General features: G+C 56.6%; 2 protein-coding genes across 3 annotated transcripts; both read left to right on the forward strand.

Annotated features, from left to right (window-relative positions):
- Positions 1-292: 292 nt before the first annotated feature.
- FIZ1 (FLT3 interacting zinc finger 1) lies at positions 293-5,731 on the forward strand. 2 transcript variants are annotated; one of them, XM_042970272.1, is made up of 3 exons: positions 293-485; positions 2,044-2,398; positions 3,361-5,731. In XM_042970272.1, exons 2-3 carry the CDS (start codon positions 2,084-2,086, stop codon positions 4,546-4,548), a joined length of 1,503 nt encoding a protein of 500 aa, XP_042826206.1. In that variant the 5' UTR covers positions 293-485; positions 2,044-2,083; the 3' UTR covers positions 4,549-5,731. The 2 variants fall into 2 exon arrangements, with proteins under 2 accessions (XP_042826206.1, XP_042826205.1); XM_042970271.1 differs by lacking the exon at positions 293-485 and adding an exon at positions 1,002-1,415 and having other exon boundaries at positions 3,361-5,730.
- Positions 5,732-12,644: 6,913 nt separating this feature from the next.
- ZNF579 (zinc finger protein 579) lies at positions 12,645-15,848 on the forward strand. The gene is made up of 2 exons (XM_042968830.1): positions 12,645-12,702; positions 13,735-15,848. Exon 2 carries the CDS (start codon positions 13,737-13,739, stop codon positions 15,423-15,425), a length of 1,689 nt encoding a protein of 562 aa, XP_042824764.1. The 5' UTR covers positions 12,645-12,702; positions 13,735-13,736; the 3' UTR covers positions 15,426-15,848.
- Positions 15,849-20,763: the final 4,915 nt, after the last annotated feature.

Genomic DNA, 20,763 nt, shown 5'->3' on the forward strand with positions numbered 1-20,763 from the left:
AACCCCCTGGAGGGCTGACAACAACATGGGACCTGCTCTTTCCTCCTAACTCTACCAAAGTCGCCGAACTTTGATCTTTCTTTTCTCCGGACTCAAAGCTACATCCTACACAGGAGGAGTCTAAGGCTGTGAAAAGGGAATCACATCTGCCCTCATCAACGTGAACTCCCGCCAGCACAGACACCGAGGGCAGGAGGCCGCGGCGGGAGCCTGTTGCCCTCAGTCTGTATGGCGCCGGGAGTCCTCCCCCCTTAGCTCCGCCCCACTCTGCCCTCACCAAAGATGGCGCCACCCTGGCTTCCCCAACTTCCAGTGCTGGGGAAGGGACGGGAAACAGGGATAAGGGCGGGCGGTGGGGAGGGGGAAGCCAAGGGGGCGGGAGAAAGGAGTGTGGGGGAGCAGGGAGCCGAGGCGGAAGTCGAGGGGCCCCCGGGTGGAAGTGACGCTGCCCCCGCTGCCCAAAATGTCGGCGCCCAGAGGGAGGTGTAAGTAATTAAAGAGAAAAGCCGACTGACTTTCCCGGCCTCCTGGGGCCGCCCCAGGGCTCCAAAACCCCCGCTCCGTGCGAGCGAGGTGGACTCGCCCGGCTGCGGGTCGCGCCTGACCTGCTCCCACCCCGGGCGCCCCGGGCCGCACCTCTTAGGGACAGGGGGGAGGGGCACAAAAGGCCGGTACTCAGGGCCTCGGTCCCAGAGCCGACAGGGGAGGGGGGGGGCCAGTCCTGCAGGCGACTGGGTGGGAAGGAGGCGGGGCTTAGTGGCGACAGGGGCGGAGCAGCTGCGGGGAGGAGCTTCCAGAGGGGCGTGGTTTAGAATGGAAATAGGCTGGGCTTAGTGAAAGAAGCGGGACTATGGGTAGAAAATGGGTGGGGCTTAGCAATGGGTGGGGCTTGATAAGGGGCGTGGCCAAAGAGTGCTAGGAGGGTCCCAGGTCGAAGGGTGGAAGGGACTTACCTGGGCTGAGTGGGGGGGGCGGGAGGGGGAGCGGGGATGGGACTCAGGGCACAGGTGGGCGGAGCTTAGAGTAGAAGGGGAGTAGTTTGTGCAGGAGTGGGCGCAGTGAGGTGATGGGATTTAGGCGTGTAATTAGTCTTAGTGGAAATAACAAGTCTTCATAACGTAAGTGCAATGATTTGGAGGGCTGGGAAGGGGCTCCCCCCGGAAGGCTGAGTGGAGGGGTCTTGGAAAGGACGGGCCCCCCTACAGGCTAGGTGGAGACGACAACCTGTGTGGCGTTCTGGAGGCGCACCTTAGCGGAGAAGAGATGGTAGGATTTAGAGAGCAATCTCAGAGGAACTTGGCAGGCAGTAGTAATCAGAACAGCTTGCCTGTTGAGCCTTTGCTGGGTCCCTGCCTGAGTCAGGGCGCGGCACGCACTGCCACAGTTTTGCTTACGCCTCACCTCCACTGCATGAGGTAGGTACCCCTGTTATTCCCACTGTGCAGATGGACAGACTTTCTGCAGATGGACAGTTGGTTTCTTCAGAGGTTCCAGGACCATTCCTGGTCGCCCTGGAAGGTTGAACCAAGTGCACTTGGCCCCAAATCTTTGTCCCACTCATTTGCTAGGAATGTGAATCTTTTCCCCGAAGATGACTTTCACTCTCGAAGAAGACTGGGAGGGACTTTCAGAGAGGAAGGGACTTGTCAGAGAATTCAAGAGGCAACTCGAACTTGAGGAGGAGTGGGTGGGACCTGATTCAGAGTGGCTGGGGCCTAACAGAGTGGGCGGGGCTTAGGGAGAAGTGGCGGGGGGGGGGCGGGGGGGGGGTCCAAGTAGAGAAGAGGCTTAAAAACACTCAGGAGTGTATTAGCCACTTGGCACTAATTAGGAAGATTGGCAGATGAGTGAGAGGAGGGTTTGTAGGAGAAGGGGAGGCTTAACGATGGGTGGTCGTGGCTTGGAGGTTGAGTGTAGCTTGGAGGGAAGTGGGAAGGGTTCCCAGGGGACAGATAGCGGGTCCTGAGTCCAAGGAGACTGATAGGAGAGGGCTGATGGGGAGCTGACTGCTTCACCTGCCCTCCATGTCTCCCCTTGCTCCAGAGAGAGCCTCCACTCGCCACTGCCCTCCCACCACGCCAGCATGGATGATGCCCCGCTGCCAGTGCCCCCGGTCCCCGCCCCGGCCCCCGCCCCAGCACCTCCCGCTGCTGCTGCTCCCCGGGTCCCATTTCACTGCAGTGAGTGTGGCAAGAGCTTCCGCTACCGCTCGGACCTTCGGCGCCACTTCGCCCGGCACACTGCACTCAAACCCCACGCGTGTCCGCGCTGTGGCAAGGGCTTCAAACACAGCTTCAACCTGGCCAACCACCTGCGTTCGCACACCGGCGAGCGGCCCTACCGCTGCTCTGCCTGCCGTAAAGGGTTCCGAGACTCCACCGGCCTGCTGCACCACCAGGTGAGTCCCGCAGGCTGGGCTCAGGCTGGCCTCCCTGGGCTGGACACACCCTTGGAGCCACAGGGCCCCACTTTGGGCAGCAGACAGCGCTGTGCTTTCTCACTTAGCTTTACAGTTCAACAGGCAGGCACTACCAACCAAAAGGACTGGACGCTCAGAATCTGTCTCTAGTACTCCCAGACTTTTAAGTAAACCACAAGGGCCACTATCAGTAAGGCACAGTCTTGTGTAACACACTGGCCACATTTCAGGTGCTCAAAAGCCAGGTGTCGCTGGTGGCTGCCATATTGGTCAGTGAAGATACACAACACCTCCATCAGTGCAGAAAGTTCTGTTGGACAGTTCTTGCTCTAGAAGGTTGGACATTTACCTTGAAAAACCACCTCCCATCCCAGGGGATTATGAAAGATCCTCCCCACCTCTTCCTGATATCCACCACCTTAGAGGACATCCATAGGAGGTCGGAACATTTATCAATAATAAGTACAATTTCTAGGAATTGAGCAGCTATTTAGCGATGATTTTATCCTATACTCACAACGACCCTGTGAGATGGCACATCTTGTGCCCGTGTCACAGAGGAGAAAAGCAGAGCCTCAGAGATGATGTTACTTGTCTAGTTTTCACTGCAAGTAGAAGGCAGAGGGGGACTTGAACCCAGGTTTGTTAGTGCTCAGAGCCCAAGTACCTAGCCATTCTCCCAGGGAGTCCCAGTTTCCTAGGTGGGCTTGGTGAAAATGAGTAAGAGTTAGAACGAATGGGAGGAAGAATTCTCCAGCCTAAAGGAACAGCACGTGCAAAGGTCCTGTGAGGGAAGGGGCAGAAAGAATCGCAACATGACCCAAATCAGAGAAGATGAGGGAGGAGGTCGAAGCTAGGCAAGGCCACTCCGGAGGGCAGGAATCCGCCCTGCAGGCTGGACCCTCGGCTCTGATGCCGCGCTCTCCCTCTCTCCCTCCCAGGTCGTCCACACTGGTGAGAAACCCTACTGCTGCCTGGTCTGCGAGCTGCGCTTCTCCTCTCGCTCCAGCTTGGGCCGCCATCTCAAGCGCCAGCACCGCGGGGTGCTCCCGTCTCCGCTGCAGCCCGGCCCAGGCCTGCCCGCCCTGAGCGCGCCCTGCTCCGTCTGCTGCAACGTGGGCCCCTGCTCGGTGTGCGGGGGTGCGGGAGCTGCTGGCGGAGAGGGCCCAGAGGCGGCGGGCGCGGGCCCGGGCAGCTGGGGGCTGGCGGAGGCCGCAGCCGCGGCCGCCGCCTCACTGCCCCCGTTCGCCTGCGGAGCCTGTGCGCGGCGCTTCGACCAGGGCCGCGAGCTGGCGGCCCACTGGGCGGCGCACACTGATGTGAAGCCCTTCAAGTGCCCGCGCTGCGAGCGCGACTTCAACGCCCCCGCGCTGCTAGAGCGGCACAAGCTGACGCACGACCTGCAGAGCCCGGGCGCGCCCCCTGCGCAGGCCTGGGCCGCGGGGGCGGCCGACGGCGGCGGAGGCGGCGGTCCTGCGGAGGCAGGCAGCGCCCAGCCGGCCTGGGACGGCGGGCTGCTCCTGGGTCACGCCGGGGGCGGCGTGCCTGAGCTCCGGGGGCTGCTCCCCGAGGGCGGCGGGGAGGCCCCAGCGCCCGCGGCCGTGGCCGAGGCGCCGGAAGACACCCTGTACCAGTGCGACTGCGGGACCTTCTTCGCGTCAGCTGCCGCGCTGGCCAGCCACCTGGAGGCCCACTCGGGGCCCGCCACCTACGGCTGCGGCCACTGCGGGGCCCTGTACGCGGCCCTGGCGGCCCTAGAAGAGCACCGGCGGGCCAGCCACGGCGAGGGTGGAGGGGCGGAGGCGACGCCCGCGGCCCCGGAGGGGGAGCCGGCGGCCGGGGAGGCCGCGTCCGGCTCGGGCCGGGGCAAGAAGATCTTCGGCTGCTCCGAGTGCGAGAAGCTGTTCCGCTCGCCGCGCGACCTGGAGCGGCACGTGCTGGTGCACACGGGCGAGAAGCCGTTCCCGTGCCTCGAGTGCGGCAAGTTCTTCCGCCACGAGTGCTACCTCAAGCGCCACCGGCTGTTGCACGGCACCGAGCGGCCCTTTCCCTGCCACATTTGCGGCAAGGGCTTCATCACGCTCAGCAACCTCTCTCGGCACCTGAAGCTGCACCGGGGCATGGACTGACGGCCAGGCCGCGCCTCCGCCCAACCGCCCCTCCCCGGGGCGGGGCTGGACTTGGGCCCGGCCCGGTCTGGATCCAGATCCACGGGCCCTGGAGCAAGGGGACCCTGGCTGGAGAGACAGGGCCACCAGACGCCCACACAGGGCCCTGAGCTGGAGGGCAGCAAATAAACGGAGAGATTCCTCAGCTCCGGGGTCCAGGACCCCTGAGTGTGAGACCCCTGGAATATACGCTGGGCACCCCCAAGTCAATAGGCAGCCTCCCAGCTGTGGGGACCTAGCAGTGAGAAATGGGTCTCCCAAGTACTTCTCATCTTGAGGGCCCTAATAATGACAGATGGGCACCTTTCCCCTCCCCCAAGGGAAGGCTGCCCCTCTCCCTGAGAGCCATCATTCCCAACGACCTTGATCTGGAGAATGTGGGGAGATCATGACCCCGAATTTCCCTAGATCCCCTCCAAATGCTACCCACCAGTCACTGGTGTCCCCCCCCCCCAAAAAAAAATGGATATAGCCGGAATCTGCCTTCCCCCGCTCCCACCCCATTTCATTCCTTATGCTGAAAGAGGACCAGGGTAGATGTCCCCTGCCCTCAGCCCCCACTCCCCAATTAGGTCTCCCTCCCCTACTGCAGAATGGATCAACCCTAATGATCTTCCCCACCCCCAACCACTAGAATAGGCTGGTTTGAAATCCCTCCTGCCCAGTAGAATGAACTGATTCAGATACACGCCCCTGTCCACTGGAATGGGCTGGTCCAGACTGTGGCCTGCCCCCCCACCCTCCTTAGGTGAATACGGCAGACACTCCTCCCTCGCTCTGGAGTGTGGGCCAGTCCACGTCATTCCCCATCCTGTGAACTCATCTGAATGGGAGGTGGTGGACATTGGGGTTTTCCTCCCACTCTGCTGTAGCACCTGTCAGTCTTTCCATCTCTGTTGGTTTGTCTGTCTCTGTGTTCCCCTCAACCCCAAGGGGGAAGGGGGTTTGGCTAGGGGGTTCCCCCCTGTGAGCCTCGACCTTGCCCCCTCATCCCACTCCCTAATGTCTCCAGGACCCCAATAAACCTTGTCCTGTCAGTCACTGATGTCTCATTTTCTGATCCTTGGCTCCAGAGAGGTGGGAGTTTCTCCCTCCCTGGTTTAGGACAGGCCCCCTAAATAAAGATCTTTCCTCCCTCCCTCCTGACAAATTTTGAGTCGAGAGTGCACGACCATTAAAATCAGAAAGGGTTTAAGTCTCACCAAAAGGGAACCCAGTCCCTTAAATACAACATCCATCTCCAATGGGCTAAACATGCCCTTTAGAAACCATCAATCCCATAAGACTTACCCCCTAAAAACCAAACTATCTCCTTAAAGAAAAGTTCTACCCCTAAGCAGAGACCCTATCTCTTAGACTCCACCTCCAGGTGTCCAAATTTGTACCTTGAACGCTTACATCCAATTCCTAGGATAGGATTTGCCCATCAGGGAAGGGGTCAGCCATTCGTATTGTCTTCTGTGCACTAGATTACATTCCTGTACTGAGTGCCTATTCTGTGCCAGGCATTGTAATCCTCTCTGGGGATCCAACAGCAAAGAAAATAACTCCTCATGGGGTTTATATGTTTAGTGTGTGGGCGATAGGGTGGAGAAAAGAGTAATCAAAGAAAGGAGAGTAATTTCCAGATGGTTTTGAGCATCTGAAGGAGATGAGGAGAGGTGTTAAAGTGACTCTGCCATCCCAGTTCGGGTGTCCTGTGGGCTTCTCTACAGAGGTGGCATTTGATCTGAAACCTGAAGGGTGGCGAGAGACCAGCGAGGAGGATGCCTCGATGGGCACGGAGAAGAGGGAGGAACTGAGGTCGAGGGGTCAGGTCACGCAGAGGCTGGTGGGCTCTCCAGGTCATCGAAAGCAAGATTTTAACGTGGAGGGATGGGATCACTCTTGCACTTTACAAAGTTCCCTCTGGCTGCTGAGTGGAGCAGGAACTGGAGGGGCACAGTGGAAGCAGAAGACTATAGCAGTCCAGCAGGAGAGATGGGGGGGGGGGTGTGGCTAGACCTTAGTGGTGGAGAGAAATGGGTGGGTTCGAGATGAATTCTGTAAGTAGAATGTGAGTGTGTGTGTGTGTGTGTGTGTGTAACTGAAAGGGAGGAATCAAGAGGGTCTGGTTGAGTGGTGGCATTTTGAATTAAGAACAGAAAAGGGGAAGAACACATTTGGGTAGGGGTTTAGGTGAATCAAGAATTCCATTTTGAGCTTCTTAAATATAAGATGCCTGGGAGATTGGCATGCTCTAACAAGGCTGAAGATGTGCATATCTCGCGATGCAGCAATCCCACTGCTAGGCACAAGCCCCAGAGAAATCCCTTCACCTGCACTGGGAGACACATAGAAAAACACTCCCAGCAGCACATATGGTCAGCCTCAAACTCTGAGCAACTGGAACATCGCTGTGAGGGTCTGAATGTTTGTGTCCCCATCCAAATCGATATGTTGAAATCCTAAAGCCCAGCGTGACAGTATTTGGAGATGGAGCTATTGGGAGGTGCTTAAATCACGAGGGTGGAGTCCTCGTGCGTGGGATTAGTGACCACATTCCAAAGGCTCCAGAGTGATTCCCTAGTCCTCTCCACCATGTGAGGACACAGCAAGAAGGCAGTGGCCATGAGGGCCTAGAAGAGGGCCTTCCCCAGAAGGCAAGCATGCTGGTGCCTTGATCTGATCTTGGACCTCTGGCTTCCAGGTCTGTGAGCAATAAATTTCTGTTGTTTACAAGCCACCCGGTGTGCGGTATTTTGTTACAGCAGCCAGAACAGAATAAGACATCCATCAACAGTATAGCAGATCGATAAACAGTGCTATATTATGCTGTGGAATACTATACAGCAATGCAAGGAAAGGAGTGCAGAAACCCACATTTGCCTGGATGAAAGTTACAAAGAAACCCAATGCAAGAAGGCAAGAAGAAGCCCATGGAGTATGACTCCATTTATATAACATTCATAAAGCCCGCAAAACTATAATACTGTTTAGGATGTATCGTGGGTCGTGAACCATCTAGAAAAGCGAGGAAAACATTGGCCCATAAAAACTCAGAACAGTGGGGTTGGATGCATCACGCCCAATCTTCTGTGGACTCTGGGGTGGGAGCTAACATTCCATGTCTTAATCAGGTGATCCATTGATGATTCTTTGCTAACTGTGCATTTGTATCGTGCTCTTTTAGTCTATGAGTCTCGTATCTCACAAGAAAAAAAAAAAATGTAAAGGAGGCAACCCGGGATCCAGGAACCAGACTCATCCCCTGGGGCAAAAAAAAAAAAAAAAAGAAAAAAGAAAAAAAAGAGAATCTGTCTATGAGAAACAAGACCCGCCCCCTTAGATTCAGGCACCGCCCCAGGGACAAGACCCGCCCACTTGGAGACCTGCTCGGTGTCGAGCGCAGAGGGTCTGGAAAGGAGCCAGGGTTGTCATGGAGATGGCCTCCAGCTAAGGATTAATGAAGAGGGACCTGTGGAGGCTCAACTCCTCCCACCTCACCTCGAATCCAATCCTTTCTCTTCTGAGACAACAGCGAAAGGGACTCACCCATTTCCCCCCCCCCCCACCCCAGGGCCTCCCAAGGGCCCAAGGCTGGACCCTGTACCTAACTCCTCTCACTGTGGCCCCATTTCATAGGTGTGCTGAGGCTCCGAAGGAACGAGGGAGGATTTTGCTCTCCAGAGAGCCGATTATTGGGCTGACGCTGACGACTCGCTCGCAGCTGATCCGTCCAGGCGGCCACCTGGAGGCTCACCCGAGCTCCTCGTCTCCCCACCCCGCCTCAGTCTTCTCCCTTCAGGGGGTCCCCCTCTCCTGAAGCCCCAGCCTCGTCCCCTCTTCACTCCTCATCCACATTTCTGTGCGCGGCTTGGTGCTGAAGGGCGAGCATTTCAGCATTTCAGCAAAGCCTGCCCTCGGGGAATTATTTCTACTCCTGCGGAGGGGGAGATGGGCAATCAGTGGGTAATCCACAAGTAGCCTAATGCTACTTTGCTGTAAGTACAGGTTGGAAATTAAGGCAGAGTAAGGACCAGAGGATGACAGGAGGGATCTTTTAGCTAAGGCGGACAGGAGAGGTGTCTCTGAGGACATCTGAAAGAAATGATGGGAGTAAGGGAAACTTCGTGGAAATCTAGGGGAAGGGCATTCCGGAGAGGGAGAACAGCACGTTCAAAGGCCCTGGGGTCCACAGAGAGCAAAGAGGACGGTGTGGCTGGAGCAGAGAGTGAAGCAGGGAGAGAGAGGTGGCAGTCAGCTGAGGGAGGCTCCAGGGGCCAGACCCGTCCAGCCTTACAGGGAGGGGTGAGGAACTCCGGAGGAAGGGATGGGGAGCACGAGAGGTTGTTCAGCGCTGGAGTGACAGCCTGTGATTTCTGGGTGCGGGAGACTGGCCGGGAGGTAGGGAGGCTGGAAGCAGGAGAGCCAATGAGGAGGCAGTTGCAGTGGGACTGGCCCCCCGGAGTGCAGCCCCGAGCCAATCAGAGCCAGGTCCCGCCCCCTGCCCGAGAGGCCAGCCCTGCCCAGGCCCCCCTCTCTCACCTGGGCCCGCGCCCCGCCTCCTCCCTGCTCCCAGCCTGGGTCTCCCCTGCATCCGGCCGGGCCTCCACGCGGGTCCCACAGGAATTTCTCTAAAACACTAATCGGATCATGTGACTCTCCAGCTTAAAACCTTTTCAATGGCTTCTCAGTGCGCTAGGAATGCGTCCAGCATTCAGCTTGGACTAAGAGGCTGGACACAGTGGCTCGTGCAGCTCCCGGGCTCTCTCCACCACACTGCCGGTTCTGATGTCCCAATCCAAGGCCCTCAGTCTCCCCCAAGACAAGACCCCTCTCCCCACCCCACCCCACCCCATACATGCTGTTCTCTCTGCTTGACACGTTATTTCTCACCTTTCCATTCCTGAATTTTCCTTCCTTCCTTCCTTCCTTCCTTTTTTTTTTTTTGGGGGGGGGGGTAAGGAAAAAAAACGTTAAGCCTGTAAAATATAGATAATGAAGGTGAAATAGCCACACATACCCCCTCGATATAGACTCGGAAGAATTGAAAGCGGCCATTCAAACAAAAATATATTCTTGAACGTTCATAACGGCACTATTCACAATAGCAAACAAAAGGTAGAAATAACCCAATGTCCAAGAACAAATGGGCAGACCAACACAATGCAGTCTACCCATACAGTGGAATATTATTCAACTATAAAGAGGAAGGGCATACGGATACATGCCGCAACATAGATGAATCTCAAAAACATGCTAAGTGAAAGAAACAAGTCATAAAAGATCATGTATTGTATGACTCAGTCGATATGAAATGTCCACAGTAGGCCAAGCCATAGAGAGACAAAGCTGAACGTTGGTTGCCAGGGGCTGGGAGGAGAAAGGGCATGGAGAGTGACAGCTTCATGGATCTAGATTTCTGTTTGGGGAGATGAAAAATTCTGATACTAGATGGTAGGCATAGTTGACATCTCGATGGTGACATTGAGAATGTATTTAATGCCACTGACATTAATGCCACACCCACCCCTATATACTACCAGCTTTGGGACATTAGAGATAAACCTCACTCTCCATAGGCGCCTCTAGGATCTGATTGCTTCTCCCTGCTATAAAATACCCCCTACCTGGGGTGCCTGGGTGGCTTAGTCAGTTAAGCATCTGACTTTGGCTCAGATCACAATCTTGAGGGTTTGTTTTTTTTTTTAACGTTTATTTATTTTTGAGACAGAGAGAGAGCGCACATGAACAGGGGAGAGTCAGAGAAAGAGGGAGACACAGAATCTGAAACAGGCTCCAGGTTCTGAGCTGTCAGCACAGAGCCTGACGCGGGGCTCGAACCCACAGACCGCGAGATCATGACCTGAGCCAAAGTCGGACACTTAACCGACTGAGCCACCCAGGCGCCCCGACCAGATGCTTTTAAAAATCAAGCTGTAGGCCTCTGTTGTCTCCCCCATCTCTTTGTGAGATGCAAAGACTCCTGGAGACTCGCTTAGCTTTGAAATGTTTTAGTGCCTCGCTTTACCATTTTTTAAAATGGGAGAATAACATGACCCACTCCATATGGCAAGGAGACACAACTGGGTTTGTATTTGTAAGGCGCTTACAAGGCTACACTATTATTAATTTTCATTTTATTTCTTTTTCATTACCCTCCCCCCTCCCATTTATTTCTTGTACCTTTACTCTCTTGAGTATGGAACACATTCACATGGTTTCAAATTCAAAAAGTACAAAAGGATAGAGTGTAGTAAGTTTCAGTTCTGAGAGTTACACAAAGTTGCGAGTTTCCCGTCTCCTCGTCCAGTTCTTCCAGATGCAAACCACTGATGAGCAGATAGTTAGAACAGGTTACAGACTGTTTTCCAGCTGCCTTTTCCCCCCCTTCCCTTCACATTATTACTTGGAGCCTTTCATATTTTTACCCCGTAAGTTTCTTCATTCTGTTGTTGTTGTTGTTGTTGTTGTTATATTCATCTTTTTTATTAATCTGATGATGATGATGATGATGATGACACACAGCATTCCACTGGGCAGATCAGTCATGACTTCTCGCTCGAATCCTCCACGGATGGGCATTTAGCTCATTTCCAGGCTTCTGCAGTGATATGTAGCCCTACACTCATTCCTGATACAGATTTCATTTTGCATGTTTCCAAACAGGTCTGACAGAAGAGATCCTGGAATTGTTCACTTGTTAAGGTTGTTCCAAACTTCACTCGCCCCAGGGCGCCTGGGTGGCTCAGTAGTCGGTTAGGCATCCAACTTTGGCTCAGGTCATGATCTCATGGTTTGTGGGTTCGAGCCCCGCGTCGGGCTCTGTGCTGACAGTTCAGAGCCTGGAGCCTGCTTCAGAATCTGTATCTCCCTCTCTCTGTCTCTCTCTCTCTGTCTCTCTCTCTCTCTCTCTCTGCCCCTCCCCCACTCGTGCTCTATCTGTCTCTCTCTCTCAAAAACAAATAAACGTCAAATTCCATTCGCCCCAGCCGAGTACAAGAGGTTCCAGTTCCCACACTCTCGCCAACAATGTTGAGCATGTATTTCACCTTAAACCAACGGCGACTAGCTGCAGGCATACCTCCACCACGTGCCTTTTCTGCTCAGCATCAGGTATTTGAGGTGTGTGGAGGCACACGTCTCTACCCTTTCCATTCGCTCGTCCTTCTCATCCCTAACCCTGGACTTTCCTCGTGCAAGTTTCCGCTGAAACAGTGTTGCCTCCTGCAAGACCTTGAGGGTTGCTCTCACCCCTGTGTGGGATCAGCTCAGTGCCGTCTCTGTTCTCTGTGTTCCCACCAAACCCTCTTTCCTGCGACAGAGCACATTTTTCCAGGAGGGCAATTGGATCTGTGTCTGACTGCGTCCTCCTTGAGATTCCTGCAGACAGGGTCCAATGGCCTGTGTCTTTGCCCCTGAAGCTCCAGCACCAAGGACAGAGCTAGCCCATAGTAGGTGCTCAGCGGATCTCGGTAGCTTAGGATGGAGTGAGTATGTGTGGCAAGGAATATGCAGAACGGACTTGGAGTAGGTGCTCAGTAAATACTGGTGTCTTAGGAGCGAATGATTATGCACAGGGCTTATCATGGAGGGGTGCACTGAGGCCAGGAGAAGGGGAAGTCGCTTGCTCAGGCAGCCAAGTGATGGCTGGAATCGGGTTCTAGTCCAGAGTGCCCCCACTTTCCCTGAGGCCTCTGCCACCGCCTCATTCATCGCGGTCCCCTGGCACCCCCCTCTCCCGACACAGTGCCTGGCACAGACAGGACCTGATAAATGTGTATTTGTTGAAGCCATGAATGAATATGTGTGTCTGTTGGGGTGGGGAGGGGAGCTGGACCCGGCCTCCCAGGCCCGCAGCCCCCTCCCCGTGCAGGACCCAGGAATCCAAGCCACCCTCCCTCCCCACCCCCTGGGTCCCCTCGTCCTCCCGCTTCCGGCTTCCCAGCCAGTCTTTCCTCTTCGGGGCTCCGTGGAAAGACCCGGTTTCCGGGGGGAAGGCTTAGGCGGTGACACAGAGCCCAGCCTCCTCCACCCCCCACCACGCTCGGGCCCTCCCTCCCTCCCTCCCCGCCACCACCGTCCGCGTTTGGCCGGCCGCGGGGAAGGAAGAAAGGAGCGAAGGAGGCGGAGGTAAGAACCCTGCGCCCAGCGATCAGGGCCGAGCCCCAGGCCCTGGGCCCAGAAATCTGTGAGGCCTCGAACTGCGGCCCCAATTCTGCTGATCAGGCCTGCGGGGAACCGCAGGCTGGGCCCAGTGGGGAGATCGCCCCCCCCAACCTCCTTGGGCACCTAGGGCTCGGGACCCCAGCAGCCTTGGTGGGGGGCAGGCGTCCAGGGGCCTGGCCCCCAGCAGCCTCCTCCCTGGAGCATTCAGGCAGTGGAGCCCCCAGTCCCCTCCTCTCCCTTGTCTTAGGAGCCCAGCCCCCTCCCTCAATCCTCTCTGCCCCTGGGACCCAGGAATCCATACCGCTTCCCACACAGGAGTGGATCCCAGCCACCTCCCAAACCTGGGGTCCCAGGCCCCGGCGCCCACCTCCCTCAGTCCCAGGAGTGTGGCCGCCCAGCCTTCTCCTGGGCTGAGAGGCTGAGGCAGCCCTCCTACTCCTGGCCTCTCCCAGACCCCGGTCTGGGTACCCACATTCCATTTCCGGGGCCTCCCAGTGTTGAATTCCACCCCCTCCACTCGGGCACCACAGGCTGGTTCCCAGCCCCTCCCAAAACGCTCCAGCCCGGCCCCTGAGGAAGAGCGCTTGGCTCACTGTCTCCCTGTCTCCTCTCCTGTCCGTGTCTCTGGCTTGTTCCCTCTCGCTGTCTCGCTGTCTCTCCCCACCTCCACCCTGCTGAGGTTCTTCTGGTCTCTGTGTTTGCACCCTCTCTCCCCAAACCTCTTTGTTTTCTCCTCATCTCTGTCTCTGCTGGGAGTCCTCACCTCTCTCTCCTGCTGTCTCCCACCATCCTGTCTGACCGCTTCTCCTGCTGTCTGTCTTTCTGTCCCCACCTCTCTGTGTGTCTTCTGTCTTGCTGGCTCTCTCCTTTGCCTGGCTAAACACCTGACCATCTCTGCATCTCCGTCTGGCTCTCTGTCTCTGCTTCCCTGCCCACATCTCCCTTGATCCAACACCCTCCCCACAATGTCTCCTTGTCTCCCCTTTCTCCTTACAGGCATGGATCCGCAGCCCCCTCCACCCGCCCAGGGCAGCCCGCCTCACCGTGGCCGGGGCCGGGGCCGCGGCCGGGGCCGTGGCCGAGGCCGAGGCCGTGGCAGGGGGGGCGCTGGAGCCCCTCGGGCCCCCCTGCCCTGCCCCACCTGCGGCCGCCTCTTCCGCTTCCCCTACTACCTCTCCCGGCACCGGCTGAGCCACTCGGGTCTCCGACCCCACGCCTGCCCCCTGTGCCCCAAGGCCTTCCGCCGGCCTGCGCACCTCTCCCGCCACCTGCGTGGCCACGGGCCCCAACCCCCGCTGCGCTGCGCCGCCTGCCCCCGCACCTTCCCTGAGCCCGCCCAGCTCAGGCGCCACCTGGCCCAGGAGCACGCGGGCGGCGAGGTCGAGCTGGCCATCGAGAGGGCGGCCAAGGAGGCCGCGGAGACCAGCTGGGGCCCGCAGGACGCCAGCGCCGAGCAGCCGAGCACCGCGGCGGCGGGGGCCGCCGAGGAGGAGGCAGCGTGGCCCGAGACGTGGCCGGCGGGGGAGCCGGCCACGCTGGCGGCCCCCGCGAGCTCGGAGCCCCGCGAGTCGGAGGAGGAGGAGGCCGAGGCCGGGGCGGCCGAGCTGAGGGCCGAGCTGGCGCTGGCGGCCGGGCGCCAGGAGGAGAAGCAGGTCCTGCTCCAGGCCGACTGGACGCTGCTGTGCCTCCGCTGTCGCGAAGCCTTCGCCACGAAGGGCGAGCTCAAAGCGCACCCGTGTCTGCGCCCCGAGGGGGAGCAGGAGGGGGAAGGGGGCCCCCCGCCCCGCCCCAAGCGCCACCAGTGCTCCATCTGCCTCAAGGCCTTCGCCAGGCCCTGGTCGCTGTCCCGCCACCGGCTGGTCCACTCCACCGACCGCCCCTTCGTGTGCCCGGACTGCGGCCTGGCCTTCCGCCTCGCCTCCTACCTCCGCCAGCACCGCCGCGTCCACGGCGCGCTCAGCCTCCTGGCCCCGCTGCCCCCGGCGGGCAGGAAGGACGACAAGGCCTCGGGCGGACGGAACTCAGGGAAGGGGCCCGAGGGGGGCGAGGGGGCCGAGTGCGGGAGCGCCTCGGAGGGGGGAGAAGGCGGGCAGAACGGAGGCGACGCCGCCCCGGCCCGGCCCCCCGCCGGGGAGCCCCGCTTCTGGTGCCCCGAGTGCGGCAAGGGCTTCCGGCGCCGGGCGCACCTGCGACAGCACGGGGTGACCCACTCAGGGGCGCGCCCGTTCCAGTGCGTGCGCTGCCAGCGGGAGTTCAAGCGCCTGGCGGACCTGGCCCGCCACGCGCAGGTGCACGCGGGGGGCCCGGCCCCGCACCCCTGCCCGCGCTGCCCGCGCCGCTTCTCGCGCGCCTACAGCCTCCTGCGCCACCAACGCTGCCACCGCGCTGAGCTGGAGAGGGCCGCCGCCTTGCAGGCGCTCCAGGCCCAGGCCCCGCCGTCGCCCCCGCCGCCCCCGCCGCCGCCGCCAGCCGGGCAGGAGGACGAGGAAGGGCTCCCGCTGCCCGTCGCACACATCAAGGAAGAGCCGCCCTCCCCGGGGTCCCCACCCCAGTCGCCGCCACCGGCTCCCCCTGTCTTCCTCAGCGCCTCCTGTTTCGACAGCCAGGACCATTCGGCCTTCCAGATGGAGGAAGAAGAGCTCGACAGCAAGGCTCACCTGCGCGGGTCGGGCGGCCTGGCCTCCTGACCTTCACACCCACTCTCGGCCGCTCCATTTGGCTCCCGGTTTGCCAGACGGAGGAGGGAAGTCCAAGAGCAGGCGCCTCCTCTGTCTCCCCACCCGTCCCCTTCCAGCCCTCAACACTAAGGAGGGGGGGCCCTGGACCGCCCCTCCCTCCCCATCGCCCACCCCCAGGCCCCCCGACCCTGGTTAGGAACTGCTTGCGCCAGCAGGCCTCTGAAGGCAGGACTACTCGGAAAAAAGGAGGCGGAGAATATTGGCCAGAGATATGGAGACTGGGGGTGGGGGGGGGATCCCCTGCCTGGCTGTCCCCCATGATACACACTGGACACCGTCACCTCTTTGGAACTGCCAGACGCTGGGGGTCCCCAGTGAGCAAAGGTCCATCCCTGTCCCTTTGTCTGTCTGTGAATAAATGTGAGTTCGTGAAACAGGAGAGAGTGAGGCTGTCTGTGGGGGGGGGGGGGGCTGCAGGGGGGCGCAGACCCTAAGCTTGGGTTCCAAGCAGGAAGGATCCACACACTCACATCAGGGACTGGGAGGGAGGGGCTCAGCCAGCAAGAGACTCAGGAGGAGAAACGGGAGTGAGACAACCCAGGTTACCATCCGTCCAGGCATCTTTGGGGAGCCCCAGGCACCCCCCCCTGCCTTGTGTAATCTCTGCATGTATTCCTTTTTTATTTTATTTTATTTACTTATTTTGAGAGCGTCGGAGACAGCACTGGGGGGGGGAGGGGCAGAGAGAAAGAGGGAGAGAGAGAATCCCAAGCAGTCTCCACACTGCCAGCACAGAGCCCAACAGGGACTCAAACTCAGAAACCGTGAGATCATGACCTGAGCGGAAACCGAGAGTCAGACGTCTAACCGACTGAGCCACCCAGGCGCCCGCTCTTCGTGCGTTCCTTCAGCAAACATCTGGCAGGCACAACGATGGGCCCCTGGGGGTGCTGGAGAGGAGAAAACCAGTGCCCCCACTATGAGGAGCTGAGATTCTAGATCTGCACCACCCAATAGAGTTTAGCCACCAGCCGCACATGGCTGTTTCTATTTAGATTTAGAACAAGTAAATACATTTGAAATAAAATAGTTACGAACGGATACAAGTTCAGTTCCTCAGTGTTCAGGAGCCCTGAGTGGCGGGCGGCTGGGTCTGCCCTGTTGGACAGCACAGATCTAGAACATTCTATCATTGCAAGAAGTTGTCTCGGGACAGAGCTGGTCCAGATAATAAACCCATCTGCCGTAGAGCACCAGATATCGTAAGGGTTTCTAAGAAAACCACATGGCGCTGTGATGAGTGAGCATCTCACCCTCTGGTGAGATGACCTTTGACCTGAATGAAGAACCGGGTGGAGGGAACAGCAGGGACAAATGCTGTGAGGTGGGTTGGTGCTGCATGTTTGAGAAACCACAAGGAATTGGGGGTTGGTGGGGGAAGTGTCATTTTCTGCAAACTTTCTAATGTTTCCCCCCCCACACACACACACATACCCATTTGTTTGGGTCTTGAGTAGAGGGGGAAGGGTGTGTCCAAGCCAATCTTCTTTAAACCCCTTCCCTTTCCTTCTGTTGACATCCTGCCTTCCTCTAGCACCTTCAGTGGCTCTCTCTTGCCCTTTGCAAACAATGACATCGTCCACTTAGGCATCTTTATGCCTGTAAGGCCAGGAAAAGAGGGGTGAGATCATCCTGGTTTTCCAGGGCAACAAACGGAGGCTTTGGGAGGGAAGGTCATGCCCTGGTGTGACGGAAACACCAGGCAGGAGCAGGCAGGAGGGAGGGAAGCCAGAAGGATGGAGGTTGAGGGTCTAGGAAGGGAGATAACTGACTCAGAGCTGTGCAGAATTCCCCCCTTGTGAAAGATTTAACACATCTTGTCTGAGCCCTTGGAACAGTGCCTGGCACATAGTAGGATTTCAACAAAGGTCATCTGTTTGATTGTCACTGCACCACCCAGGCCTGGATGCTAGGAGCAGAGTGATGAGTGAGACCACCTGGGCATCAGCCTCATGGAACTGAAGACCAGCAGACGACGTGGACAATAATGAAATATTGGCACAAATAAATCAGGGTTCCCAAATGAGACAGTTCTCCAACAAACTAGATCCTGCAACTAAGCCTCAGGTGTGGGCAGCTGGGGAGCTGGGACGTGCGTTCATGACATCAAAGCTACTTCCCTCCCCAGGAACCTTCAGCGACTCCCTATTACTGCATCCAAACAGGGGCTACCATTTAGCGAGCACCTACAAGGGCCAGACACCTTTTCAGCACAACCACACTGATACAGCTCATTGACGGAGGGGGTTATATAGCCCCCTTTACAGAAGAGGCAAACAGGATTAAAGTGAAGTCATTTGTCCTACTTTGGAAATCACCACCATGAATTGAGTCCTTTGTATTCAACGGGGTACTTTGTGGAAAAGGCTGAAAACCAGTGGTTGCCACCAGGGAGGGAAGTCATTGCTGTCGTTGCTTTGTTATTTTCCCAGGCTGGTATAGACACGATCTCAGGGAATCCTCACCACTCCATTGGGAATTAGGAAACATCCTTACCCTTTTCTAGGGGCAAAACAACATTCAGAGAGGGGAGTCCCTTGTCCAAAATCTCATAGCTAGGAAATAGCGGGCACGGAATTTGAACCCAGGCTGGACCAGCTCTACACCCTGAACACCCTTAACCAGGCCGACATAACCCTTAGGATCAGCGCCCAGGCACACGATCCCCTCCTTACATGCATCCCGGTCTCCAGGTCCCAAGGCATCATACCCCCACCCCTCCGTGGGTTTGCCTACCACCCTCCTCCTCTCCCCCCATCCCCACTTACTCTGCCTTGAGGATCTGCTGTATTGGAGAGAAACATTCCTAGAAGAAAATACAGAATTTGGGGTGAGAAAAGTTCCCTAAAGCTGAAGCCCAGGTCTCCCACTTTGCAGACGAGAAAACTGATATGTGGGACACGCACAGAAAATGATAGAACACACGCATGGTTACTATTCTTGGGGGGTGATAGTACTGCTGTTCATGAATCAAACCCTGTAGGCTACTCGTTCCTTGCGCTGAGCAGTTTGCACACGTGACCTCAATCACGTGTGTTCATAATCATACAAACACATTTCTTGGGTATTTACCCTACGTCTCATTTAATCTTTACAACACCATCAATAGGTACACACTGTTATGGGCTCCAATTTTTTTCTTTTTAATTTTTTAAATGTTTATTTTTGACAGAGAGAGAGAGACAGAGGGCGAGCAGGGGAGGGGCAGAGAGAGAGGGAGACACAGAATCCGAAGCAGGTTCCAGGCTCTGAGCCATCAGCACAGAGCCCTACGCAGGGCTCAAACCCAGGAACTGAGAGGTCATGACCTGAGCCGAAGCCAGACGCTCTCCAATTTTTTTTTCTTAAACAGCTTTATTGAGATATCTTCCCCTCCCTCCCCCACCGCATAGAATTTGCTCATGTTAAGTGCACAACTCAATGACTTTTAGTAAGTTTACAGGATTGTGCAACTATCACCAAAATCAAATGATAGAGCATATCCAGCATCCCCAAAAGATCTCCTGTGCCCGGTAACAGTCACTTCCCATCCCCACTCCCAGCCCCAGGCAACCATGAATCTACTTTCTGTCTTAACAGATTCGCCTTCCCTGGGCAGTTCCTATCAATGGGTCATACAATAGGTGGCCTCCCATGTCTGGCTTCTTTCACTCAGCATACTGTCTTTACGGTTCGTCCACACTGCACATTTTACCAGTACTTCATTCTCTTTATGGCTGAGTAACGTCCCCTTGCAGGGCATATCGCATTGTGTTCGGCCATTCATCTGCTGATGGACACCTGGGTCGTATCTGCTCTTCACCTGTTATGAATAGTCCCACTGGGAACACATGGGACGACCCTTCCTGCGGACATGGGTTTTGTTCTCTTGGGCACACTCCCAGGAGCAGAATTGTTAGGCTGTGTGAAAAGCTCATGATACACTTTTTAAGAAACTGTCAGAACTGTTTCCCAAAGCGGCCACACCACTTACATCCCATCAGGGAGATATGAGGGTTCCCCGTGGGGGCTCCATTATCCGGAGAAGGAAGCTCAGTGAACTGACACGCCCGGGGTCTCTTGGCTGGTAAGGAGCCGATCTGGGTACATCTCCAAGCATTGCAATGACAAAGCCTGTGCTCTTAGCCCTTATACAAAGATTCATTCTTACCCTGTTCATTCGTTCATTCATTCATTCATTCATTCATCCTAAAACTCTTTTTTTAATATTTATTTATTTTGGGGGAAGAGAGAGAGGGTAGGGAGGGGCATAGGGGGGTGGGGAGGGATATGGAGAATCTGAAGCAAACTCGTGCTGTCAGCGCAGAGCCTGACGCGGGGATAGAACCCTTGAACTGAGGGATCATGACCTGAGCAAAGTCGGATACTTAACCGACTGAGACACCCCGGTGCCCCCATCTTAAAACTCTTGGCTCTGTGCAAAGTACTGGGCTCTAGGTGGGGAAAACATCAGACAAGGTTACGTTTTGGCAAGAAGCACAGATTGACCAATACACGTAGGTCACGGATTCAGCGGGTATTTACTGAGCCCCCACTATGTGCTGGGCACTGTCCTAGGTGCTGATCACTCCCTGGTTAATGAAACCGACCCAAATCCCTGCCCACATGGGGCTTCCATGGTAGTGGCAGGAGACAGACACAAAGCCAAACAAAGAAGGTAAACTATACAAAACATCTTAGTGGGCACCTGGGTGGCTCAGTCGGTGAAGAATCCAACTATGGGTTTCAGCTCAGGTCATGATCTGGCAGCTCATGAGATCAAGCCCCACGTCAGGCTCTGTACTGACTGTGCAGAACCTGCTTGGGATTCTCTTCCTCCCTCTCTCGGGTGCTCTCCCTCCCTCTCTCAAAATAAATATATAAACTTTTTTAAAATAAAAAAAAAACATCTTAGGAGGGGACACATGGTGTGGAGCAAGGTGTGGGATGGGGGAGGCATTGGAGCAGAAACTGAAGGAGATGAGTCCCAGGAAGGGGCACAGCTGGTGCAAAGGCTCTAGGCAGGAAGGTGTCTGATGTGTTCAGGGAGCACAGAGGCCACCAGGAAGGAGAGAGAAGGAGGGAGACAGGGGGAAGAAATCAGGGAGAATCGGGGGGTCCAGATCTGGTAGAGAAACCATGAAGAGTCTGATTTCTATTCCACGTGACATGGGAAGAGAGCCCTGGGGGGTGGGGATCATGTGGAGGCTGGCACAAGTTGACTTCACTTTAGACTTTTAACAGTGGGAAAGAATTTTTTTAATTTTTTTAATGTTTATTTATTTTTGAGAGGGAGAGAGAGAGAGAG

This window comes from Panthera tigris, chromosome E2 (genome assembly GCF_018350195.1).
Source record: "Panthera tigris isolate Pti1 chromosome E2, P.tigris_Pti1_mat1.1, whole genome shotgun sequence".
Lineage (NCBI taxonomy): Eukaryota > Metazoa > Chordata > Mammalia > Carnivora > Felidae > Panthera > Panthera tigris.